We start from the raw sequence: 27,666 nt of genomic DNA, 5'->3' as shown, positions 1-27,666 counted from the left end.
TGTGGGTCACATCCTGGGTGTTAGTGGACTGGTGTGGGTCACATCCTGGGTGTTAGTGGACTGGTGTGGGTCACATCCTGGGTGTTAGTGGACTGGTGTGGGTCACATCCTGGGTGTTAGTGGACTGGTGTGGGTCACATCCTGGGTGTTAGTGGACTGGTGTGGGTCACATCCTGGGTGTTAGTGGACTGGTGTGGGTCACATCCTGGGTGTTAGTGGACTGGTGTGGGTCACATCCTGGGTGTTAGTGGACTGGTGTGGGTCACATCCTGGGTGTTAGTGGACTGGTGTGGGTCACATCCTGGGTGTTAGTGGACTGGTGTGGGTCACATCCTGGGTGTTAGTGGACTGGTGTGGGTCACATCCTGGGTGTTAGTGGACTGGTGTGGGTCACATCCTGGGTGTTAGTGGACTGGTGTGGGTCACATCCTGGGTGTTAGTGGACTGGTGTGGGTCACATCCTGGGTGTTAGTGGACTGGTGTGGGTCACATCCTGGGTGTTAGTGGACTGGTGTGGGTCACATCCTGGGTGTTAGTGGACTGGTGTGGGTCACATCCTGGGTGTTAGTGGACTGGTGTGGGTCACATCCTGGGTGTTAGTGGACTGGTGTGGGTCACATCCTGGGTGTTAGTGGACTGGTGTGGGTCACATCCTGGGTGTTAGTGGAGTGGTGTGGGTCACATCCTGGGTGTTAGTGGACTGGTGTGGGTCACATCCTGGGTGTTAGTGGACTGGTGTGGGTCACATCCTGGGTGTTAGTGGTGTGGGTCACATCCTGGGTGTTAGTGGACTGGTGTGGGTCGCATCCTGTGTGTTAGTGGACTGGTGTGGGTCACATCCTGGGTGTTAGTGGACTGGTGTGGGTCACATCCTGGGTGTTAGTGGACTGGTGTGGGTCACATCCTGGGTGTTAGTGGACTGGTGTGGGTCACATCCTGGGTGTTAGTGGACTGGTGTGGGTCACATCCTGGGTGTTAGTGGACTGGTGTGGGTCACATCCTGGGTGTTAGTGGACTGGTGTGGGTCACATCCTGGGTGTTAGTGGACTGGTGTGGGTCACATCCTGGGTGTTAGTGGACTGGTGTGGGTCACATCCTGGGTGTTAGTGGACTGGTGTGGGTCACATCCTGGGTGTTAGTGGACTGGTGTGGGTCACATCCTGGGTGTTAGTGGACTGGTGTGGGTCACATCCTGGGTGTTAGTGGACTGGTGTGGGTCACATCCTGGGTGTTAGTGGACTGGTGTGGGTCACATCCTGGGTGTTAGTGGACTGGTGTGGGTCACATCCTGGGTGTTAGTGGACTGGTGTGGGTCACATCCTGGGTGTTAGTGGACTGGTGTGGGTCACATCCTGGGTGTTAGTGGACTGGTGTGGGTCACATCCTGGGTGTTAGTGGACTGGTGTGGGTCACATCCTGGGTGTTAGTGGACTGGTGTGGGTCACATCCTGGGTGTTAGTGGACTGGTGTGGGTCACATCCTGGGTGTTAGTGGACTGGTGTGGGTCACATCCTGGGTGTTAGTGGACTGGTGTGGGTCACATCCTGGGTGTTAGTGGACTGGTGTGGGTCACATCCTGGGTGTTAGTGGACTGGTGTGGGTCACATCCTGGGTGTTAGTGGACTGGTGTGGGTCACATCCTGGGTGTTAGTGGACTGGTGTGGGTCACATCCTGGGTGTTAGTGGACTGGTGTGGGTCACATCCTGGGTGTTAGTGGACTGGTGTGGGTCACATCCTGGGTGTTAGTGGACTGGTGTGGGTCACATCCTGGGTGTTAGTGGACTGGTGTGGGTCACATCCTGGGTGTTAGTGGACTGGTGTGGGTCACATCCTGGGTGTTAGTGGACTGGTGTGGGTCACATCCTGGGTGTTAGTGGACTGGTGTGGGTCACATCCTGGGTGTTAGTGGACTGGTGTGGGTCACATCCTGGGTGTTAGTGGACTGGTGTGGGTCACATCCTGGGTGTTAGTGGACTGGTGTGGGTCACATCCTGGGTGTTAGTGGACTGGTGTGGGTCACATCCTGGGTGTTAGTGGACTGGTGTGGGTCACATCCTGGGTGTTAGTGGACTGGTGTGGGTCACATCCTGGGTGTTAGTGGACTGGTGTGGGTCACATCCTGGGTGTTAGTGGACTGGTGTGGGTCACATCCTGGGTGTTAGTGGACTGGTGTGGGTCACATCCTGGGTGTTAGTGGACTGGTGTGGGTCACATCCTGGGTGTTAGTGGACTGGTGTGGGTCACATCCTGGGTGTTAGTGGACTGGTGTGGGTCACATCCTGGGTGTTAGTGGACTGGTGTGGGTCACATCCTGGGTGTTAGTGGACTGGTGTGGGTCACATCCTGGGTGTTAGTGGACTGGTGTGGGTCACATCCTGGGTGTTAGTGGACTGGTGTGGGTCACATCCTGGGTGTTAGTGGACTGGTGTGGGTCACATCCTGGGTGTTAGTGGACTGGTGTGGGTCACATCCTGGGTGTTAGTGGACTGGTGTGGGTCACATCCTGGGTGTTAGTGGACTGGTGTGGGTCACATCCTGGGTGTTAGTGGACTGGTGTGGGTCACATCCTGGGTGTTAGTGGACTGGTGTGGGTCACATCCTGGGTGTTAGTGGACTGGTGTGGGTCACATCCTGGGTGTTAGTGGACTGGTGTGGGTCACATCCTGGGTGTTAGTGGACTGGTGTGGGTCACATCCTGGGTGTTAGTGGACTGGTGTGGGTCACATCCTGGGTGTTAGTGGACTGGTGTGGGTCACATCCTGGGTGTTAGTGGACTGGTGTGGGTCACATCCTGGGTGTTAGTGGACTGGTGTGGGTCACATCCTGGGTGTTAGTGGACTGGTGTGGGTCACATCCTGGGTGTTAGTGGACTGGTGTGGGTCACATCCTGGGTGTTAGTGGACTGGTGTGGGTCACATCCTGGGTGTTAGTGGACTGGTGTGGGTCACATCCTGGGTGTTAGTGGACTGGTGTGGGTCACATCCTGGGTGTTAGTGGACTGGTGTGGGTCACATCCTGGGTGTTAGTGGACTGGTGTGGGTCACATCCTGGGTGTTAGTGGACTGGTGTGGGTCACATCCTGGGTGTTAGTGGACTGGTGTGGGTCACATCCTGGGTGTTAGTGGACTGGTGTGGGTCACATCCTGGGTGTTAGTGGACTGGTGTGGGTCACATCCTGGGTGTTAGTGGACTGGTGTGGGTCACATCCTGGGTGTTAGTGGACTGGTGTGGGTCACATCCTGGGTGTTAGTGGACTGGTGTGGGTCACATCCTGGGTGTTAGTGGACTGGTGTGGGTCACATCCTGGGTGTTAGTGGACTGGTGTGGGTCACATCCTGGGTGTTAGTGGACTGGTGTGGGTCACATCCTGGGTGTTAGTGGACTGGTGTGGGTCACATCCTGGGTGTTAGTGGACTGGTGTGGGTCACATCCTGGGTGTTAGTGGACTGGTGTGGGTCACATCCTGGGTGTTAGTGGACTGGTGTGGGTCACATCCTGGGTGTTAGTGGACTGGTGTGGGTCACATCCTGGGTGTTAGTGGACTGGTGTGGGTCACATCCTGGGTGTTAGTGGACTGGTGTGGGTCACATCCTGGGTGTTAGTGGACTGGTGTGGGTCACATCCTGGGTCATCCTGGGTGTTAGTGGACTGGTGTGGGTCACATCCTGGGTGTTAGTGGACTGGTGTGGGTCACATCCTGGGTGTTAGTGGACTGGTGTGGGTCACATCCTGGGTGTTAGTGGACTGGTGTGGGTCACATCCTGGGTGTTAGTGGACTGGTGTGGGTCACATCCTGGGTGTTAGTGGACTGGTGTGGGTCACATCCTGGGTGTTAGTGGACTGGTGTGGGTCACATCCTGGGTGTTAGTGGACTGGTGTGGGTCACATCCTGGGTGTTAGTGGACTGGTGTGGGTCACATCCTGGGTGTTAGTGGACTGGTGTGGGTCACATCCTGGGTGTTAGTGGACTGGTGTGGGTCACATCCTGGGTGTTAGTGGACTGGTGTGGGTCACATCCTGGGTGTTAGTGGACTGGTGTGGGTCACATCCTGGGTGTTAGTGGACTGGTGTGGGTCACATCCTGGGTGTTAGTGGACTGGTGTGGGTCACATCCTGGGTGTTAGTGGACTGGTGTGGGTCACATCCTGGGTGTTAGTGGACTGGTGTGGGTCACATCCTGGGTGTTAGTGGACTGGTGTGGGTCACATCCTGGGTGTTAGTGGACTGGTGTGGGTCACATCCTGGGTGTTAGTGGACTGGTGTGGGTCACATCCTGGGTGTTAGTGGACTGGTGTGGGTCACATCCTGGGTGTTAGTGGACTGGTGTGGGTCACATCCTGGGTGTTAGTGGACTGGTGTGGGTCACATCCTGGGTGTTAGTGGACTGGTGTGGGTCACATCCTGGGTGTTAGTGGACTGGTGTGGGTCACATCCTGGGTGTTAGTGGACTGGTGTGGGTCACATCCTGGGTGTTAGTGGACTGGTGTGGGTCACATCCTGGGTGTTAGTGGACTGGTGTGGGTCACATCCTGGGTGTTAGTGGACTGGTGTGGGTCACATCCTGGGTGTTAGTGGACTGGTGTGGGTCACATCCTGGGTGTTAGTGGACTGGTGTGGGTCACATCCTGGGTGTTAGTGGACTGGTGTGGGTCACATCCTGGGTGTTAGTGGACTGGTGTGGGTCACATCCTGGGTGTTAGTGGACTGGTGTGGGTCACATCCTGGGTGTTAGTGGACTGGTGTGGGTCACATCCTGGGTGTTAGTGGACTGGTGTGGGTCACATCCTGGGTGTTAGTGGACTGGTGTGGGTCACATCCTGGGTGTTAGTGGACTGGTGTGGGTCACATCCTGGGTGTTAGTGGACTGGTGTGGGTCACATCCTGGGTGTTAGTGGACTGGTGTGGGTCACATCCTGGGTGTTAGTGGACTGGTGTGGGTCACATCCTGGGTGTGAGTGGACTGGTGTGGGTCACATCCTGGGTGTTAGTGGACTGGTGTGGGTCACATCCTGGGTGTTAGTGGACTGGTGTGGGTCACATCCTGGGTGTTAGTGGACTGGTGTGGGTCACATCCTGGGTGTTAGTGGACTGGTGTGGGTCACATCCTGGGTGTTAGTGGACTGGTGTGGGTCACATCCTGGGTGTTAGTGGACTGGTGTGGGTCACATCCTGGGTGTTAGTGGACTGGTGTGGGTCACATCCTGGGTGTTAGTGGACTGGTGTGGGTCACATCCTGGGTGTTAGTGGACTGGTGTGGGTCACATCCTGGGTGTTAGTGGACTGGTGTGGGTCACATCCTGGGTGTTAGTGGACTGGTGTGGGTCACATCCTGGGTGTTAGTGGACTGGTGTGGGTCACATCCTGGGTGTTAGTGGACTGGTGTGGGTCACATCCTGGGTGTTAGTGGACTGGTGTGGGTCACATCCTGGGTGTTAGTGGACTGGTGTGGGTCACATCCTGGGTGTTAGTGGACTGGTGTGGGTCACATCCTGGGTGTTAGTGGACTGGTGTGGGTCACATCCTGGGTGTTAGTGGACTGGTGTGGGTCACATCCTGGGTGTTAGTGGACTGGTGTGGGTCACATCCTGGGTGTTAGTGGACTGGTGTGGGTCACATCCTGGGTGTTAGTGGACTGGTGTGGGTCACATCCTGGGTGTTAGTGGACTGGTGTGGGTCACATCCTGGGTGTTAGTGGACATCCTGGGTGTGGGTCACATCCTGGGTGTTAGTGGACTGGTGTGGGTCACATCCTGGGTGTTAGTGGACTGGTGTGGGTCACATCCTGGGTGTTAGTGGACTGGTGTGGGTCACATCCTGGGTGTTAGTGGACTGGTGTGGGTCACATCCTGGGTGTTAGTGGACTGGTGTGGGTCACATCCTGGGTGTTAGTGGACTGGTGTGGGTCACATCCTGGGTGTTAGTGGACTGGTGTGGGTCACATCCTGGGTGTTAGTGGACTGGTGTGGGTCACATCCTGGGTGTTAGTGGACTGGTGTGGGTCACATCCTGGGTGTTAGTGGACTGGTGTGGGTCACATCCTGGGTGTTAGTGGACTGGTGTGGGTCACATCCTGGGTGTTAGTGGACTGGTGTGGGTCACATCCTGGGTGTTAGTGGACTGGTGTGGGTCACATCCTGGGTGTTAGTGGACTGGTGTGGGTCACATCCTGGGTGTTAGTGGACTGGTGTGGGTCACATCCTGGGTGTTAGTGGACTGGTGTGGGTCACATCCTGGGTGTTAGTGGACTGGTGTGGGTCACATCCTGGGTGTTAGTGGACTGGTGTGGGTCACATCCTGGGTGTTAGTGGACTGGTGTGGGTCACATCCTGGGTGTTAGTGGACTGGTGTGGGTCACATCCTGGGTGTTAGTGGACTGGTGTGGGTCACATCCTGGGTGTTAGTGGACTGGTGTGGGTCACATCCTGGGTGTTAGTGGACTGGTGTGGGTCACATCCTGGGTGTTAGTGGACTGGTGTGGGTCACATCCTGGGTGTTAGTGGACTGGTGTGGGTCACATCCTGGGTGTTAGTGGACTGGTGTGGGTCACATCCTGGGTGTTAGTGGACTGGTGTGGGTCACATCCTGGGTGTTAGTGGACTGGTGTGGGTCACATCCTGGGTGTTAGTGGACTGGTGTGGGTCACATCCTGGGTGTTAGTGGACTGGTGTGGGTCACATCCTGGGTGTTAGTGGACTGGTGTGGGTCACATCCTGGGTGTTAGTGGACTGGTGTGGGTCACATCCTGGGTGTTAGTGGACTGGTGTGGGTCACATCCTGGGTGTTAGTGGACTGGTGTGGGTCACATCCTGGGTGTTAGTGGACTGGTGTGGGTCACATCCTGGGTGTTAGTGGACTGGTGTGGGTCACATCCTGGGTGTTAGTGGACTGGTGTGGGTCACATCCTGGGTGTTAGTGGACTGGTGTGGGTCACATCCTGGGTGTTAGTGGACTGGTGTGGGTCACATCCTGGGTGTTAGTGGACTGGTGTGGGTCACATCCTGGGTGTTAGTGGACTGGTGTGGGTCACATCCTGGGTGTTAGTGGACTGGTGTGGGTCACATCCTGGGTGTTAGTGGACTGGTGTGGGTCACATCCTGGGTGTTAGTGGACTGGTGTGGGTCACATCCTGGGTGTTAGTGGACTGGTGTGGGTCACATCCTGGGTGTTAGTGGACTGGTGTGGGTCACATCCTGGGTGTTAGTGGACTGGTGTGGGTCACATCCTGGGTGTTAGTGGACTGGTGTGGGTCACATCCTGGGTGTTAGTGGACTGGTGTGGGTCACATCCTGGGTGTTAGTGGACTGGTGTGGGTCACATCCTGGGTGTTAGTGGACTGGTGTGGGTCACATCCTGGGTGTTAGTGGACTGGTGTGGGTCACATCCTGGGTGTTAGTGGACTGGTGTGGGTCACATCCTGGGTGTTAGTGGACTGGTGTGGGTCACATCCTGGGTGTTAGTGGACTGGTGTGGGTCACATCCTGGGTGTTAGTGGACTGGTGTGGGTCACATCCTGGGTGTTAGTGGACTGGTGTGGGTCACATCCTGGGTGTTAGTGGACTGGTGTGGGTCACATCCTGGGTGTTAGTGGACTGGTGTGGGTCACATCCTGGGTGTTAGTGGACTGGTGTGGGTCACATCCTGGGTGTTAGTGGACTGGTGTGGGTCACATCCTGGGTGTTAGTGGACTGGTGTGGGTCACATCCTGGGTGTTAGTGGACTGGTGTGGGTCACATCCTGGGTGTTAGTGGACTGGTGTGGGTCACATCCTGGGTGTTAGTGGACTGGTGTGGGTCACATCCTGGGTGTTAGTGGACTGGTGTGGGTCACATCCTGGGTGTTAGTGGACTGGTGTGGGTCACATCCTGGGTGTTAGTGGACTGGTGTGGGTCACATCCTGGGTGTTAGTGGACTGGTGTGGGTCACATCCTGGGTGTTAGTGGACTGGTGTGGGTCACATCCTGGGTGTTAGTGGACTGGTGTGGGTCACATCCTGGGTGTTAGTGGACTGGTGTGGGTCACATCCTGGGTGTTAGTGGACTGGTGTGGGTCACATCCTGGGTGTTAGTGGACTGGTGTGGGTCACATCCTGGGTGTTAGTGGACTGGTGTGGGTCACATCCTGGGTGTTAGTGGACTGGTGTGGGTCACATCCTGGGTGTTAGTGGACTGGTGTGGGTCACATCCTGGGTGTTAGTGGACTGGTGTGGGTCACATCCTGGGTGTTAGTGGACTGGTGTGGGTCACATCCTGGGTGTTAGTGGACTGGTGTGGGTCACATCCTGGGTGTTAGTGGACTGGTGTGGGTCACATCCTGGGTGTTAGTGGACTGGTGTGGGTCACATCCTGGGTGTTAGTGGACTGGTGTGGGTCACATCCTGGGTGTTAGTGGACTGGTGTGGGTCACATCCTGGGTGTTAGTGGACTGGTGTGGGTCACATCCTGGGTGTTAGTGGACTGGTGTGGGTCACATCCTGGGTGTTAGTGGACTGGTGTGGGTCACATCCTGGGTGTTAGTGGACTGGTGTGGGTCACATCCTGGGTGTTAGTGGACTGGTGTGGGTCACATCCTGGGTGTTAGTGGACTGGTGTGGGTCACATCCTGGGTGTTAGTGGACTGGTGTGGGTCACATCCTGGGTGTTAGTGGACTGGTGTGGGTCACATCCTGGGTGTTAGTGTGGTGTGGGTCACATCCTGGGTGTTAGTGGACTGGTGTGGGTCACATCCTGGGTGTTAGTGGACTGGTGTGGGTCACATCCTGGGTGTTAGTGGACTGGTGTGGGTCACATCCTGGGTGTTAGTGGACTGGTGTGGGTCACATCCTGGGTGTTAGTGGACTGGTGTGGGTCACATCCTGGGTGTTAGTGGACTGGTGTGGGTCACATCCTGGGTGTTAGTGGACTGGTGTGGGTCACATCCTGGGTGTTAGTGGACTGGTGTGGGTCACATCCTGGGTGTTAGTGGACTGGTGTGGGTCACATCCTGGGTGTTAGTGGACTGGTGTGGGTCACATCCTGGGTGTTAGTGGACTGGTGTGGGTCACATCCTGGGTGTTAGTGGACTGGTGTGGGTCACATCCTGGGTGTTAGTGGAGTGGACTGGTGTGGGTCACATCCTGGGTGTTAGTGGACTGGTGTGGGTCACATCCTGGGTGTTAGTGGACTGGTGTGGGTCACATCCTGGGTGTTAGTGGACTGGTGTGGGTCACATCCTGGGTGTTAGTGGACTGGGTGTGTGGGTCACATCCTGGGTGTTAGTGGACTGGTGTGGGTCACATCCTGGGTGTTAGTGGACTGGTGTGGGTCACATCCTGGGTGTTAGTGGACTGGTGTGGGTCACATCCTGGGTGTTAGTGGACTGGTGTGGGTCACATCCTGGGTGTTAGTGGACTGGTGTGGGTCACATCCTGGGTGTTAGTGGACTGGTGTGGGTCACATCCTGGGTGTTAGTGGACTGGTGTGGGTCACATCCTGGGTGTTAGTGGACTGGTGTGGGTCACATCCTGGGTGTTAGTGGACTGGTGTGGGTCACATCCTGGGTGTTAGTGGACTGGTGTGGGTCACATCCTGGGTGTTAGTGGACTGGTGTGGGTCACATCCTGGGTGTTAGTGGACTGGTGTGGGTCACATCCTGGGTGTTAGTGGACTGGTGTGGGTCACATCCTGGGTGTTAGTGGACTGGTGTGGGTCACATCCTGGGTGTTAGTGGACTGGTGTGGGTCACATCCTGGGTGTTAGTGGACTGGTGTGGGTCACATCCTGGGTGTTAGTGGACTGGTGTGGGTCACATCCTGGGTGTTAGTGGACTGGTGTGGGTCACATCCTGGGTGTTAGTGGACTGGTGTGGGTCACATCCTGGGTGTTAGTGGACTGGTGTGGGTCACATCCTGGGTGTTAGTGGACTGGTGTGGGTCACATCCTGGGTGTTAGTGGACTGGTGTGGGTCACATCCTGGGTGTTAGTGGACTGGTGTGGGTCACATCCTGGGTGTTAGTGGACTGGTGTGGGTCACATCCTGGGTGTTAGTGGACTGGTGTGGGTCACATCCTGGGTGTTAGTGGACTGGTGTGGGTCACATCCTGGGTGTTAGTGGACTGGTGTGGGTCACATCCTGGGTGTTAGTGGACTGGTGTGGGTCACATCCTGGGTGTTAGTGGACTGGTGTGGGTCACATCCTGGGTGTTAGTGGACTGGTGTGGGTCACATCCTGGGTGTTAGTGGACTGGTGTGGGTCACATCCTGGGTGTTAGTGGACTGGTGTGGGTCACATCCTGGGTGTTAGTGGACTGGTGTGGGTCACATCCTGGGTGTTAGTGGACTGGTGTGGGTCACATCCTGGGTGTTAGTGGACTGGTGTGGGTCACATCCTGGGTGTTAGTGGACTGGTGTGAGTCACATCCTGGGTGTTAGTGGACTGGTGTGGGTCACATCCTGGGTGTTAGTGGACTGGTGTGGGTCACATCCTGGGTGTTAGTGGACTGGTGTGGGTCACATCCTGGGTGTTAGTGGACTGGTGTGGGTCACATCATGGGTGTTAGTGGACTGGTGTGGGTCACATCCTGGGTGTTAGTGGACTGGTGTGGGTCACATCCTGGGTGTTATGGACTATTGTGGGTCACATCCTGGGTGTTAGTGGACTGGTGTGGGTCACATCCTGGGTGTTAGTGGACTGGTGTGGGTCACATCCTGGGTGTTAGTGGACTGGTGTGGGTCACATCATGGGTGTTAGTGGACTGGTGTGGGTCACATCCTGGGTGTTAGTGGACTGGTGTGGGTCACATCCTGGGTGTTAGTGGACTGGTGTGGGTCACATCCTGGGTGTTAGTGGACTGGTGTGGGTCACATCCTGGGTGTTAGTGGACTGGTGTGGGTCACATCCTGGGTGTTAGTGGACTGGTGTGGGTCACATCCTGGGTGTTAGTGGACTGGTGTGGGTCACATCCTGGGTGTTAGTGGACTGGTGTGGGTCACATCCTGGGTGTTAGTGGACTGGTGTGGGTCACATCCTGGGTGTTAGTGGACTGGTGTGGGTCACATCCTGGGTGTTAGTGGACTGGTGTGGGTCACATCCTGGGTGTTAGTGGACTGGTGTGGGTCACATCCTGGGTGTTAGTGGACTGGTGTGGGTCACATCCTGGGTGTTAGTGGACTGGTGTGGGTCACATCCTGGGTGTTAGTGGACTGGTGTGGGTCACATCCTGGGTGTTAGTGGACTGGTGTGGGTCACATCCTGGGTGTTAGTGGACTGGTGTGGGTCACATCCTGGGTGTTAGTGGACTGGTGTGGGTCACATCCTGGGTGTTAGTGGACTGGTGTGGGTCACATCCTGGGTGTTAGTGGACTGGTGTGGGTCACATCCTGGGTGTTAGTGGACTGGTGTGGGTCACATCCTGGGTGTTAGTGGACTGGTGTGGGTCACATCCTGGGTGTTAGTGGACTGGTGTGGGTCACATCCTGGGTGTTAGAGGACTGGTGTGGGTCACATCCTGGGTGTTAGTGGACTGGTGTGGGTCACGTCTTGTGTGTTAGTGGACTAGTGTGGGTCACATCCTGGGTGTTAGTTAAGTGATGTGGGTCACATCCTGGATGTTAGTGGACTGGTGTGGGTCACATCCTGGGTGTTAGTGGACTGGTGTGGGTCACATCCTGGGTGTTAGTGGACTGGTGTGGGTCACATCCTGGGTGTTAGTGGACAGGTGTGGGTCACATCCTGGGTGTTAGTGGACTGGTGTGGGTCACATCCTGGGTGTTAGTGGACTGGTGTGGGTCACATCCTGGGTGTTAGTGGACTGGTGTGGGTCACATCCTGGGTGTTAGTGGACTGGTGTGGGTCACATCCTGGGTGTTAGTGGACTGGTGTGGGTCACATCCTGGGTGTTAGTGGACTGGTGTGGGTCACATCCTGGGTGTTAGTGGACTGGTGTGGGTCACATCCTGGGTGTTAGTGGACTGGTGTGGGTCACATCCTGGGTGTTAGTGGACTGGTGTGGGTCACATCCTGGGTGTTAGTGGACTGGTGTGGGTCACATCCTGGGTGTTAGTGGACTGGTGTGGGTCACATCCTGGGTGTTAGTGGACTGGTGTGGGTCACATCCTGGGTGTTAGTGGACTGGTGTGGGTCACATCCTGGGTGTTAGTGGACTGGTGTGGGTCACATCCTGGGTGTTAGTGGACTGGTGTGGGTCACATCCTGGGTGTTAGTGGACTGGTGTGGGTCACATCCTGGGTGTTAGTGGACTGGTGTGGGTCACATCCTGGGTGTTAGTGGACTGGTGTGGGTCACATCCTGGGTGTTAGTGGACTGGTGTGGGTCACATCCTGGGTGTTAGTGGACTGGTGTGGGTCACATCCTGGGTGTTAGTGGACTGGTGTGGGTCACATCCTGGGTGTTAGTGGACTGGTGTGGGTCACATCCTGGGTGTTAGTGGACTGGTGTGGGTCACATCCTGGGTGTTAGTGGACTGGTGTGGGTCACATCCTGGGTGTTAGTGGACTGGTGTGGGTCACATCCTGGGTGTTAGTGGACTGGTGTGGGTCACATCCTGGGTGTTAGTGGACTGGTGTGGGTCACATCCTGGGTGTTAGTGGACTGGTGTGGGTCACATCCTGGGTGTTAGTGGACTGGTGTGGGTCACATCCTGGGTGTTAGTGGACTGGTGTGGGTCACATCCTGGGTGTTAGTGGACTGGTGTGGGTCACATCCTGGGTGTTAGTGGACTGGTGTGGGTCACATCCTGGGTGTTAGTGGACTGGTGTGGGTCACATCCTGGGTGTTAGTGGACTGGTGTGGGTCACATCCTGGGTGTTAGTGGACTGGTGTGGGTCACATCCTGGGTGTTAGTGGACTGGTGTGGGTCACATCCTGGGTGTTAGTGGACTGGTGTGGGTCACATCCTGGGTGTTAGTGGACTGGTGTGGGTCACATCCTGGGTGTTAGTGGACTGGTGTGGGTCACATCCTGGGTGTTAGTGGACTGGTGTGGGTCACATCCTGGGTGTTAGTGGACTGGTGTGGGTCACATCCTGGGTGTTAGTGGACTGGTGTGGGTCACATCCTGGGTGTTAGTGGACTGGTGTGGGTCACATCCTGGGTGTTAGTGGACTGGTGTGGGTCACATCCTGGGTGTTAGTGGACTGGTGTGGGTCACATCCTGGGTGTTAGTGGACTGGTGTGGGTCACATCCTGGGTGTTAGTGGACTGGTGTGGGTCACATCCTGGGTGTTAGTGGACTGGTGTGGGTCACATCCTGGGTGTTAGTGGACTGGTGTGGGTCACATCCTGGGTGTTAGTGGACTGGTGTGGGTCACATCCTGGGTGTTAGTGGACTGGTGTGGGTCACATCCTGGGTGTTAGTGGACTGGTGTGGGTCACATCCTGGGTGTTAGTGGACTGGTGTGGGTCACATCCTGGGTGTTAGTGGACTGGTGTGGGTCACATCCTGGGTGTTAGTGGACTGGTGTGGGTCACATCCTGGGTGTTAGTGGACTGGTGTGGGTCACATCCTGGGTGTTAGTGGACTGGTGTGGGTCACATCCTGGGTGTTAGTGGACTGGTGTGGGTCACATCCTGGGTGTTAGTGGACTGGTGTGGGTCACATCCTGGGTGTTAGTGGACTGGTGTGGGTCACATCCTGGGTGTTAGTGGACTGGTGTGGGTCACATCCTGGGTGTTAGTGGACTGGTGTGGGTCACATCCTGGGTGTTAGTGGACTGGTGTGGGTCACATCCTGGGTGTTAGTGGACTGGTGTGGGTCACATCCTGGGTGTTAGTGGACTGGTGTGGGTCACATCCTGGGTGTTAGTGGACTGGTGTGGGTCACATCCTGGGTGTTAGTGGACTGGTGTGGGTCACATCCTGGGTGTTAGTGGACTGGTGTGGGTCACATCCTGGGTGTTAGTGGACTGGTGTGGGTCACATCCTGGGTGTTAGTGGACTGGTGTGGGTCACATCCTGGGTGTTAGTGGACTGGTGTGGGTCACATCCTGGGTGTTAGTGGACTGGTGTGGGTCACATCCTGGGTGTTAGTGGACTGGTGTGGGTCACATCCTGGGTGTTAGTGGACTGGTGTGGGTCACATCCTGGGTGTTAGTGGACTGGTGTGGGTCACATCCTGGGACTGGTGTGGGTCACATCCTGGGTGTTAGTGGACTGGTGTGGGTCACATCCTGGGTGTTAGTGGACTGGTGTGGGTCACATCCTGGGTGTTAGTGGACTGGTGTGGGTCACATCCTGGGTGTTAGTGGACTGGTGTGGGTCACATCCTGGGTGTTAGTGGACTGGTGTGGGTCACATCCTGGGTGTTAGTGGACTGGTGTGGGTCACATCCTGGGTGTTAGTGGACTGGTGTGGGTCACATCCTGGGTGTTAGTGGACTGGTGTGGGTCACATCCTGGGTGTTAGTGGACTGGTGTGGGTCACATCCTGGGTGTTAGTGGACTGGTGTGGGTCACATCCTGGGTGTTAGTGGACTGGTGTGGGTCACATCCTGGGTGTTAGTGGACTGGTGTGGGTCACATCCTGGGTGTTAGTGGACTGGTGTGGGTCACATCCTGGGTGTTAGTGGACTGGTGTGGGTCACATCCTGGGTGTTAGTGGACTGGTGTGGGTCACATCCTGGGTGTTAGTGGACTGGTGTGGGTCACATCCTGGGTGTTAGTGGACTGGTGTGGGTCACATCCTGGGTGTTAGTGGACTGGTGTGGGTCACATCCTGGGTGTTAGTGGACTGGTGTGGGTCACATCCTGGGTGTTAGTGGACTGGTGTGGGTCACATCCTGGGTGTTAGTGGACTGGTGTGGGTCACATCCTGGGTGTTAGTGGACTGGTGTGGGTCACATCCTGGGTGTTAGTGGACTGGTGTGGGTCACATCCTGGGTGTTAGTGGACTGGTGTGGGTCACATCCTGGGTGTTAGTGGACTGGTGTGGGTCACATCCTGGGTGTTAGTGGACTGGTGTGGGTCACATCCTGGGTGTTAGTGGACTGGTGTGGGTCACATCCTGGGTGTTAGTGGACTGGTGTGGGTCACATCCTGGGTGTTAGTGGACTGGTGTGGGTCACATCCTGGGTGTTAGTGGACTGGTGTGGGTCACATCCTGGGTGTTAGTGGACTGGTGTGGGTCACATCCTGGGTGTTAGTGGACTGGTGTGGGTCACATCCTGGGTGTTAGTGGACTGGTGTGGGTCACATCCTGGGTGTTAGTGGACTGGTGTGGGTCACATCCTGGGTGTTAGTGGACTGGTGTGGGTCACATCCTGGGTGTTAGTGGACTGGTGTGGGTCACATCCTGGGTGTTAGTGGACTGGTGTGGGTCACATCCTGGGTGTTAGTGGACTGGTGTGGGTCACATCCTGGGTGTTAGTGGACTGGTGTGGGTCACATCCTGGGTGTTAGTGGACTGGTGTGGGTCACATCCTGGGTGTTAGTGGACTGGTGTGGGTCACATCCTGGGTGTTAGTGGACTGGTGTGGGTCACATCCTGGGTGTTAGTGGACTGGTGTGGGTCACATCCTGGGTGTTAGTGGACTGGTGTGGGTCACATCCTGGGTGTTAGTGGACTGGTGTGGGTCACATCCTGGGTGTTAGTGGACTGGTGTGGGTCACATCCTGGGTGTTAGTGGACTGGTGTGGGTCACATCCTGGGTGTTAGTGGACTGGTGTGGGTCACATCCTGGGTGTTAGTGGACTGGTGTGGGTCACATCCTGGGTGTTAGTGGACTGGTGTGGGTCACATCCTGGGTGTTAGTGGACTGGTGTGGGTCACATCCTGGGTGTTAGTGGACTGGTGTGGGTCACATCCTGGGTGTTAGTGGACTGGTGTGGGTCACATCCTGGGTGTTAGTGGACTGGTGTGGGTCACATCCTGGGTGTTAGTGGACTGGTGTGGGTCACATCCTGGGTGTTAGTGGACTGGTGTGGGTCACATCCTGGGTGTTAGTGGACTGGTGTGGGTCACATCCTGGGTGTTAGTGGACTGGTGTGGGTCACATCCTGGGTGTTAGTGGACTGGTGTGGGTCACATCCTGGGTGTTAGTGGACTGGTGTGGGTCACATCCTGGGTGTTAGTGGACTGGTGTGGGTCACATCCTGGGTGTTAGTGGACTGGTGTGGGTCACATCCTGGGTGTTAGTGGACTGGTGTGGGTCACATCCTGGGTGTTAGTGGACTGGTGTGGGTCACATCCTGGGTGTTAGTGGACTGGTGTGGGTCACATCCTGGGTGTTAGTGGACTGGTGTGGGTCACATCCTGGGTGTTAGTGGACTGGTGTGGGTCACATCCTGGGTGTTAGTGGACTGGTGTGGGTCACATCCTGGGTGTTAGTGGACTGGTGTGGGTCACATCCTGGGTGTTAGTGGACTGGTGTGGGTCACATCCTGGGTGTTAGTGGACTGGTGTGGGTCACATCCTGGGTGTTAGTGGACTGGTGTGGGTCACATCCTGGGTGTTAGTGGACTGGTGTGGGTCACATCCTGGGTGTTAGTGGACTGGTGTGGGTCTCATCCTGGGTGTTAGTGGACTGGTGTGGGTCACATCCTATAGTAGTAAGTCACTGATGTCAGCTATGGTCTGTATAAGTTGTGTTAAATTCTCAAATTCTCAAATTCTCAAATTCTCAAATTCTCAAATTCTCAAATTCTCAAATTCTCAAATTCTCAAATTCTCAAATTCCAGCACAAAAAAGGACTGAGGGGACAGAATATTCTTGTGGAGATTAAAACCCTTCACTTGATGACATCAAGAAAAAGATTGATATTTTTTTCCTCTGGGCCCGGGGAGAGATAGGGAGGGGGGAGAGATTTAGTGAATTAGAGATACCTGAGGGGAGAGAACTTGATCCGATGACGAGAGGTAGAGGCAGGGGAGAAAGAGGGAGAGGCAGGGGTGGAAGAATGAGAAGTAAGGAAGAAAGAGGAAGAGGCAGGGGTGGAAGAATCAATCACTTAATCAATCAAGTTTATTCTCTATAAGGATTACAATGTGGGGTTTACAGATTTTGGGTATTGTGTTTTTTACATGTTATAAAATACTAATTACAGAGGGGCCACTAGGACACCTAGCATGGCTAGGCATTACAGAGGGGCCACTAGGACACCTAGCATGGCTAGGCATTACAGAGGTGGCCACTAGGACACCTAGCATGGCTAGGCATTTCGGGCAGACTTAGATTAATTCTAAACTTTAAGTTATTACAGATTATGGTATTAAGGCTAAGTGACTACATTATAGTTTGTAAGTTTAGCAATGTGAATGCTTTTGTTTTGGAACAATACATAGTGTCTATACTGGAGTATCATACGCAAGCTTATGACTAGCTGGGGTTCATTATTTTAAGATTAAGATTGGTATTTCTATGCTTATAGTAAATGGGTGAGTGAGTGTAATTGTGAACCACCAGGTGGTTATCATGTAGTTAGTTGACGGGGTGTATCAGGGAGATAAGATGTTTTCTAACTGTAGTTTTGAAGGTGATGAATGTGTCTGCAGTTCTAGAGTTCTCAGGTAGGGTGTTCCAGATTTTAGGCCCTTTGACATACGTTGAATTTTTGTAAAGGTTTAGTCGGACACGGGGAATGTCGTAGAGATGTTTGTGTCTGGTGTTGTGCCTGTGGGTTCTGTCACAACTATCAAGAAAGCGTTTTAGGTCAAGGTTAATATTGGAATTTAAGGTCCTGTAGATGTAGATTGCACAGTAGTAAGTGTGGATGTTCTGAACAGGGAGTAAGTTTAGATCTATGAAGAGTGGGGGGGGGTGTTGCCAGGGATGGGATTTAGTGATTATTCTTACTGCAGCTTTTTGTTGGGTTATTATTGGCTTTAGGTGTATTGCTGCAGTTGATCCCCAAGCACAAATAGCATAGGTGAGGTATGGATAAATGAGTGAATGGTATAGTGTGAGAAGAGCAGTTTGCGGCATGTAGTATCGTATCTTGGAGAGGATCCCAACCGTTTTGGATACTTTTTTTTTGTTATGTGTTGGATATGGGTGCTGAAATTTAGGTTGTTGTCGAGGTATAGACCTAGGAATTTGCCCTCATTATGTCTGGCAATTAGAGTGTTGTCGATCTTAATGTTAAGTTGCGCATCTCCTGCTCTGCTACCAAACATAATATAGTAGGTTTTGTCAGTGTTAAGTGTAAGTTTATTGGCTGTCATCCAAGTTGATATTTTGAGCAGCTCCTCATTAACAATGGTGTTGAGGGTGGCAAGATTAGGGTGAGAGATGACATAAGTCGTGTCGTCAGCAAAGAGAATGGGTTTCAGGTGTTGGGATACGTTTGGAAGATCATTAATGTAAATGAGGAAGAGCAGGGGACCAAGGACACTTCCCTGCGAAACTCCAGTATCAAGTGGCCGTGTTGATAAGGCTGTCTTTAGTGGTGACATACTGATACCTTTTAGTAAGGTAGGATTTGAAATATGCAAGCACATGGCCTCTTATACCATAGTGGTCAAGTTTGTGGAGTAGGATGTCGTGGTCTACTGTGTCAAACGCTTTTCTTAGGTCAATAAAAATTCCTAGCGGATATTCCTTATTTTCCAATGCTGTGTAAAGCAGATCTAGCATTTGTATAATTGCATCATTAGTGCTTTTATTTTTCCTGAATCCAAATTGGCAGGGGTTGAGTGTGTTTTGTGCTGTTATAAATGAATATAGTCTCCTGTGCACGAGTTTCTCGAAGATTTTGGATAGCAATGGTAAGTTTGATATTGGCCTATAGTTGTTTACGTCTGAAGGGTCACCACCTTTATGTATTGTTGTAACCCTTGCTGTCTGGAGTAGTGTTGGGAAAGTGATAGTTTCTAGTGACTTGTTAAAAAGTAATGTAATAGCATGTGAAAGGACATGGGAAGGACATGGAAGAAAGAGGAAGAGGCAGGGGAGAAGCAGTGACAAAGGAATGTGGGTCAGAGTGACTCAGACAGCTATAAGTATTTTTAATTCGATTTATGTAAATTTTACCCATAACACCAACTAACACTTATCTGCTATAATAGGTCCAGCAGCAGTGGACTGACTACGACTTATCCATAGGAGTCCCAGCCAACAATCTTTCCATTTTGAGTCAAATTCTCAGACTACTAAGTTAACTAGATACCAAGTCCCGTGGCTGGGTTGGTAGCGCACCCAGCTCACACACTGAGGTCCGGGGTTCGATCCCCGGTACGGATGGAAACAGGATGTGTTTCCTTAAGACACCTGCTGTCCATGTTCAAGTAGCAGTAAGTAGGGTGTTAGTCGACTGGTGTGTGTCGCATCCCGGGGACAAAATTATGCTGACCATAACAATGGGCTTTCTGTATAGTAGCATGTCATTGATGTCAGCTATGGTCTGTATAAGTTGTACCATGAAGTTGTAGAAATAAACATTATTATTATTATTATTATTATTATTATTATTATTATTATTATTATTATTATTATTATTATTATTATTATTATTATTATTATTATTACTATTATGTTAAGATGGCAGCCAAGAAAGTGACGCATCAGATCAAGTTGATAAATTATTCACAGGAGTCGAGTATAAAGTTGTTGGTCGCAAAGATCAAAGTTCTTGACCACGACACTGCATGATGCATGACACACAGCATGACCACAACACTGCATGATGCATGACACACAGCATGACCACAACACTGCATGATGCATGACACACAGCATGACCACAACACTGCATGATGCATGACACACAGCATGACCACAACACTGCATGATGCATGACACACAGCATGACCACAACACTGCATGATGCATGACACACAGCATGACCACAACACTGCATGATGCATGACACACAGCATGACCACAACACTGCATGATACATGACACACAGCATGACCACAACACTGCATGATGCATGACACACAGCATGACAACGACACTGCATGATGCATGACACACAGCATGACCACAACACTGCATGATACATGACACACAGCATGACCACAACACTGCATGATACATGACACACAGCATGACCACAACACTGCATGATGCATGACACACAGCATGACCACAACACTGCATGATGCATGACACACAGCATGACCACAACACTGCATGATACATGACACACAGCATGACCACGACACTGCATGATGCATGACACACAGCATGACCACAACACTGCATGATACATGACACACAGCATGACCACAACACTGCATGATGCATGACACACAGCATGACCACAACACTGCATGATGCATGACACACAGCATGACCACAACACTGCATGATGCATGACACACAGCATGACCACAACACTGCATGATGCATGACACACAGCATGACCACAACACTGCATGATGCATGACACACAGCATGACCACAACACTGCATGATACATGACACACAGCATGACCACAACACTGCATGATGCATGACACACAGCATGACCACAACACTGCATGATACATGACACACAGCATGACCACAACACTGCATGATGCATGACACACAGCATGACTACAACACTGCATGATGCATGACACACAGCATGACCACAACACTGCATGATGCATGACACACAGCATGACCACAACACTGCATGATGCATGACACACAGCATGACCACAACACTGCATGATGCATGACACACAGCATGACCACAACACTGCATGATGCATGACACACAGCATGACCACAACACTGCATGATACATGACACACAGCATGACCACAACACTGCATGATGCATGACACACAGCATGACCACAACACTGCATGATACATGACACACAGCATGACCACGACACTGCATGATGCATGACACACAGCATGACCACAACACTGCATGATGCATGACACACAGCATGACCACAACACTGCATGATGCATGACACACAGCATGACCACAACACTGCATGATGCATGACACACAGCATGACCACAACACTGCATGATGCATGACACACAGCATGACCACAACACTGCATGATACATGACACACAGCATGACCACAACACTGCATGATGCATGACACACAGCATGACCACAACACTGCATGATGCATGACACACAGCATGACCACAACACTGCATGATACATGACACACAGCATGACCACAACACTGCATGATACATGACACACAGCATGACCACAACACTGCATGATACATGACACACAGCATGACCACAACACTGCATGATGCATGACACACAGCATGACCACAACACTGCATGATGCATGACACACAGCATGACCACATACCATGGTATGTGATTGACCTGCATGATGTGTGACTGACCTGCATGATGTGTGACTGACCTGCATGGTGTGTGACTGAACTGCATATGATGTGACTGATCTGCATAGGGTGTGACTGACCTGCATGGTGTGTGACTGACCTGCATAGGGTGTGACTGACCTGCATAGGGTGTGACTGACCTGCATGGTGTGTGACTGACCTGCATGGTGTGTGACTGGCGTGCATGGGGTGTGACTGACCTGCATGGTGTGTGACTGACCTGCATAAGGTGTGACTGACCTGCATAGGGTGTGACTGACCTGCATAGGGTGTGACTGACCTGCATGGTGTGTGACTGGCGTGCATGGGGTGTGACTGACCTGCATGGTGTGTGACTGACCTGCATAGGGTGTGACTGACCTGCATGGTGTGTGACTGACCTGCATGGTGTGTGACTGACCTGCATAGGGTGTGACTGACCTGCATGGTGTGTGACTGACCTGCATGGTGTGTGCCTGACCTACATAGGGTGTGACTGACCTGCATGGTGTGTGACTCACCTGCATAGGGTGTGACTGACCTGCATAGGGCGTGACTGACATGCTTGGTGTGTGACTGACCTGCATGGGGTGTGACTGACCTGCATGGTGTGTGATTGACTTGCATGGGGTGTGACTGACCTGTATGAGGTGTGACTGACCTGCATGGTGTGTGACTGACCTGCATGGGGTGTGACTGACCTGCATAGGCTGTGACTGAACTGCATGGGGTGTGACTGACATGCATAGGGTGTGCTTGACCTGCATAGGGTGTGACAGACCTTCATGGTGTGTGACTGACCTGCATGGTCTGTGACTGACCTGCATGGGATGTGACTGACCTGCATGGTGTGTGACTGACCTGCATAGGGTGTGACTGACCTACATAGGGTGTGACTGACCTGCATGAGGTGTGACTGACCTACATGGGGTGTGACTGACCTGCATAAGGTGTGACTGACCTGCTTGGTGTGTGACTGACCTGCATGGGGTGTGACTGACCTGCATGGGGTGTGACTGACCTGCATGATGTGTGACTGACCTGCATGGGGTGTGGCTGACCTGCATGGTGTGCGACTGACATGCATGGTGTGTGACTGACCTGCATGGTGTGTGACTGACCTGCATAGGGTGTGACTGACCTGCATTGTGTGTGACTGACCTGCATAGGGTGTGACTGACCTACATGGTGTGTGACTGACCTGCATGGGTTGTGAGTTACCTGCATGGTGTGTGACTGACCTGCATGGTGTGTAACTGACCTGCATGGGGTGTGGCTGACCTGCATAGGGTGTGACTGACCTGCATGGTGTGTGACTGACCTGCATGGTGTGTGACTGACCTGCATGGTGTGTGACTGACCTGCATAGGGTGTGACTGACCTGCAAGGTGTGTGACTGACCTGCATGGGGTGTGACTGACCTGCATGGGGTGTGGCTGACCTGCATGGTGTGTGACTGACCTGCATAGGGTGTGACTGACCTGCATGGCGTGTGATTGACTTGCATGGGGTGTGACTGACCTGCATGGGGTGTGACTGACCTGCATGGTGTGTGACTGACCTGCATGGGGTGTGACTGACCTGCATTGGGTGTGACTGACCTGCATGGTGTGTGACTGACCTGCATGGGGTGTGACTGACCTGCATGGTGTGTGACTGACCTGCATGGTGTGTGACTGACCTGCATGGGGTGTGACTGACCTGCATGGTGTGTGACTGACCTGCATGGTGTGTGACTGACCTGCATGGGGTGTGGCTGACGTGCATAGGGTGTGACTGACTTGCATGGTGTGTGACTGACCTGCATGGGTTGTGAGTGACCTGCATGGTGTGTGACTGACCTGCATGGTGTGTAACTGACCTGCATGGGGTGTGGCTGACCTGCATGGGGTGTGACTGACCTGCATGGGGTGTGACTGACCTGCATGGTGTGTGACTGACCTGCATGGTGTGTGACTGACCTGCATGGTGTGTAACTGACCTGCATTGGGTGTGGCTGACCTGCATGGGGTGTGACTGACCTGCATGGGGTGTGACTGATCTGCATGGTGTGTGACTGACCTGCATGGTGTGTGACTGACCTGCATGGGTTGTGAGTGACCTGCATGGTGTGTAACTGACCTGCATGGTGTGTAACTGACCTGCATGGGGTGTGGCTGACCTGCATAGGGTGTGACTGACCTGCATGGTGTGTGACTGACCTGCATGGTGTGTGGCTGACCTGCATGGTGTGTGACTGACCTGCATGGTGTGTGACTGACCTGCATAGGGTGTGACTGACCTGCAAGGTGTGTGACTGACCTGCATGGGGTGTGACTGACCTGCATGGGGTGTGGCTGACCTGTATGGTGTGTGACTGACCTGCATAGGGTGTGACTGACCTGCATGGCGTGTGATTGACTTGCATGGGGTGTGACTGACCTGCATGGTGTGTGGCTGACCTGCATGGTGTGTGATTGACTTGCATGGGGTGTGACTGACCTGCATAGGGTGTGACTGACCTGCATGGCGTGTGATTGACTTGCATGGGGTGTGACTGACCTGCATGGGGTGTGGCTGACCTGCATGGTGTGTGACTGACCTGCATAGGGTGTGACTGACCTGCATGGCGTGTGATTGACTTGCATGGGGTGTGGCTGAACTGCATGGTGTGTGACTGACCTGCATGGGGTGTGACTGACCTGCATGGTGTGTGACTGACCTGCATAGGGTGTGACTGACCTGTATGGGGTGTGACTGACCTGCATGGGGTGTGTACACAATAGCGCAGGTCGGGGTGGCCAAGAACACGCTCAGCACGCTGAAACACATCCCAAGTCTACCCATTGTGACCAGACCTGTGGGTGAGATATATGGTGGTAGTAATGGTGGTGGTGGTGGTGGTGGTAGTGGTGGTAGTAGTGGTAGTGGTGGTAGTGGTGGTAGTAGTGTTAGTGGTGGTGGTGGTAGTAGTGTTAGTGGTGGTGGTGGTGGTGGTGGTGGTAGTCGGGGTAGTAGTGATAGTGGTGGTAGTGGTGGTAGTAGTGGTAGTGGTGGTGGTGGTAGTGGTGGTAGTAGTGGTAGTGGTAGTGGTGGTGGTAGTGGTGGTAGTAGTGGTAGTGCTGGTAGTAGTGGTGGTATTGCTGGTGGTATTGGTGGTAGTGGTGGTAGTAGTGGTGGTAGTGCTGGTAGTAGTGGTGGTAGTGCTGGTAGTAGTGGTGGTAGTGGTGGTAGTTGTGGCAGTGGAGGTAGTGCTGGTTGTTAGTTATGACACATAGGCAACAGTTAGGTATCTTTATTTCGAAACGTTTCGCCTACACAGTAGTCTTCTTCAGTCGATTACAGAAAAGTTGATAGAAGAGACGTGAAGACCTTCCCCTAGCGCAACCCCCTATGGGAGCTCTTCCTCCACCTCCACTGCAACCCCCCACAGGCCCCCACCTTGGCTCCTGCTCTCCCAACCTCAGTATTCCCCCAGGACCACAGTTACAGTATTAGAACAGAAGTTGAAGGTTTGGTACACAAATATGGATGGATTAAGGAATAAACATGAGGAATGACAAGAAAGAATCAATGAGAAGTCCACAGACATCATAGCAGTTACAGAAACAAAACTCAAGGAGACAATAACAGATGCAATCTTCCCACCAGGATACCAGATCCTGAGGAAAGATAGAAGGGGCAGAGGGGGAGGAGGGGGTGGCTCTGCTCGTAAAAAAACTATGGAAATTCGAGAAAATGGGAGGCATAGACGAGACAGGAGAAAGAGATTACATAGTAGGTACACTTCAGTCTGGGGAGCACAAGGTGGTCATTGTAATGATCCATAATCCACCACAGAACAACAGGAGGCCAAGAGAGGGATATGAAGAGAGCAACAGACCAATGGTGGACACACTTGCTGAGGTGGCAAGAAGAGCTCACTCCAGCAGAGCAAAGTTGCTGGTTATGGGGGATTTCAACCACAGGGAGATTGACTGGGAAAACCTGGAGCCACATGGGGGTCCCGAAACATGGAGAGCCAAGAGGTTGGACGTGGTGCTGGAAAACCTCATGCACCAACATGTTAAGGACGCTACCAGAGTGAGAGGGGAGGATGAACCAGCAAGATTGAACCTTGTGTTCACCCTGGTCAGTTCAGACATTGAGGACATCACGTATGAGAGTCCCCTAGGAGCTAGCGACCACGTGGTTCTGTGCTTTGAATACATAGTAGAGCTGCAAGTGGAGAGAATAACAGGAGTTGAATGGGAAAAGCCTGACTATAAAAGAGGGGACTACATAGGGTTGAGGAACTTTCTGCAGGAGGTTCCGTGGGACAGAGAACTGGCAGGAAAGCCAGTAAACGAAATGATGGAATATGTAACAATAAAATGCAAGGAGGCAGTGGAAAGGTTTATTCCCAAGGGCAACAGTAACAACGGGAAGACCAAAACGAGCCCCTGGTTTACCCGACGGTGTAAGGAGGCAAAAACAAAGTGCAATAGAGAATGGAAAAAGTACAGAAGGCAGAGAACACACGAAAATAGGGAGATCAGTCGCAGAGCCAGGAATGAGTATGCACAGGTAAGGAGGGAGGCCCAGCGACAGTATGAAAATGACATAGCATCGAAAATCAAGACTGACCCGAAACTGTTGTATAGCCACATCAGGAGGAAGACAACAGTCAGAGACCAGGTGATGAGATTGAGGACAGAAGGTGAAGAACTCACAAGAAATGATCAGGAGGTATGTGAGGAGCTAAGCAGGAGATTTAAGGAAGTTTTCATAGTAGAGACAGGAAGGGCTGTGGGAAGACAGCACAGAAGGGAACATCAAGAGGGAATATACCAACAAGTGTTGGGGGACATACGAACAACTGAGGAGGAGGTGAAGAAGCTCTTAAGTGACCTTGATACCTCAAAGGCGATGGGACCGGGCAACATTTCCCCATGGGTCCTAAGAGAAGGAACAGAGATGCTGTGCGTGCCCCTAACCACAATCTTCAACACATCCCTTGAAACTGGGCAAATACCTGAGAAATGGAAGACAGCAAATGTAGTCCCCATATTTAAGAAAGGAAAAAGAAATGAGGCACTAAACTACAGACCTGTGTCTCTGACATGTATTGTGTGCAAACTCATGGAGAAGATTATCAGGAGAGTGGTGGAACACCTGGAACGGAACAAGATTTAAATGAAAACCAGCATGGGTTCATGGAAGGCAAATCCTGTGTCACAAACCTCCTGGAGTTTTATGACAAGGTAACAGAAGTAAGACACGAGATAGAGGGGTGGGTTGATTGCATTTTCCTAGACTGCAGGAAGGCCTTTGACACAGTTCCTCACAAGAGATTAGTGCAGAAGGTGGAGGATCAGGTGCATATAACAGGGAGGGCACTGCAATGGGTCAGGGAATACCTGACAGGGAGGCAGCAACGAGTCATGGTACGTGAAGAGATATCACAGTGGGCGCCTGTGACGAGCGGGGTCCCAAAGGGGTCAGTTCTAGGACCAGTGCTATTTTTGATATATGCGAACGACATGATGGAAGGAATAGACTCTGAAGTGTCCCTATTCGCAGATGATGTGAAGTTGATGAGAAGAATTAAATCGGATGAGGATGAGGCAGGACTGCAAAGAGACCTGGACAGGCTCGACATGTGGTCCAGAAACTGGGTTCTCGAATTCAATCCTGCCAAATGCAAAGTCATGAAGATTGGGGAGGGGCAAAGAAGACTGCAGACAGAGTATAGGCTAGGTGGACAAAGACTACTGCCCTCACTCAGGGAGAAAGACCTTGGGGTGACCATAACACCGAGAACGTCACCGGAGGCACACATCAACCAAATAACTGCTGCAGCATATGGGCGCCTGGCAAACCTGAGAATAGCGTTCCGATACCTTAATAAGGAATCGTTCAAGACACTGTACACTGTGTATGTTATGCCCATACTGGAGTATGCAGCACCAGTCTGGAACCCACACCTGGTCAAGCACGTCAAGAAGTTAGAGAAAGTACAAAGGTTTGCAACAAGGCTAGTCCCAGAGCTCAGGGGAATGTCGTACGAGGAAAGGTTAAGGGAAATCGGACTGACGACCCTGGAGGACAGAAGGGTCAGGGGAGACATGATAACGACATACAAGATACAGCGGGGAATAGACAAGGTGGTCAGAGATAGGATGTTCCAGAGAGGCGACACAGAAACAAGGGGTCACAACTGGAAGCTGAAGACTCAGGCGAGTCACAGGGAGGTTAGGAAGTATTTCTTCAGTCATAGAGTCGTCAGGAAGTGGAATAGCCTAGCAAGTGAAGTAGTGGAGGCAGGAACCATACATAGTTTTAAGAAGAGGTATGACAAAGCTCAGGAAGCAGAGAGGGAGAGGACCTATTAGCGATCAGTGAAGAGGCGGGGCCAGGAGCTGAGTCTCGACCCATGCAACCTCGATTAGGTGAGTACAATTAGGTGAGGTGAGTAC

At 52.8% G+C, this 27,666-nt stretch overlaps 1 protein-coding gene across 1 annotated transcript in view; it reads right to left on the bottom strand.

Annotated features, from left to right (window-relative positions):
* The window catches only part of LOC128684426 (uncharacterized), a 157,549-nt gene that overhangs the window by 70,680 nt on the left and 59,203 nt on the right, over positions 1 to 27,666 (bottom strand). The window contains exon 2 of the mRNA XM_053770574.2: positions 23,971 to 24,066. Coding sequence (XP_053626549.2) covers positions 23,971 to 24,055 — 85 coding nt within the window. The 5' untranslated portion in view covers positions 24,056 to 24,066. The remainder of the gene's footprint in view (positions 1 to 23,970; positions 24,067 to 27,666) is intronic.

Source organism: Cherax quadricarinatus, chromosome 4 (genome assembly GCF_038502225.1).
Source record: "Cherax quadricarinatus isolate ZL_2023a chromosome 4, ASM3850222v1, whole genome shotgun sequence".
Classification (NCBI taxonomy): domain Eukaryota; kingdom Metazoa; phylum Arthropoda; class Malacostraca; order Decapoda; family Parastacidae; genus Cherax; species Cherax quadricarinatus.
The sequence above is the reverse complement of the archived record's forward strand: the minus strand, read 5'-3'. Positions and strand labels throughout refer to the sequence as shown.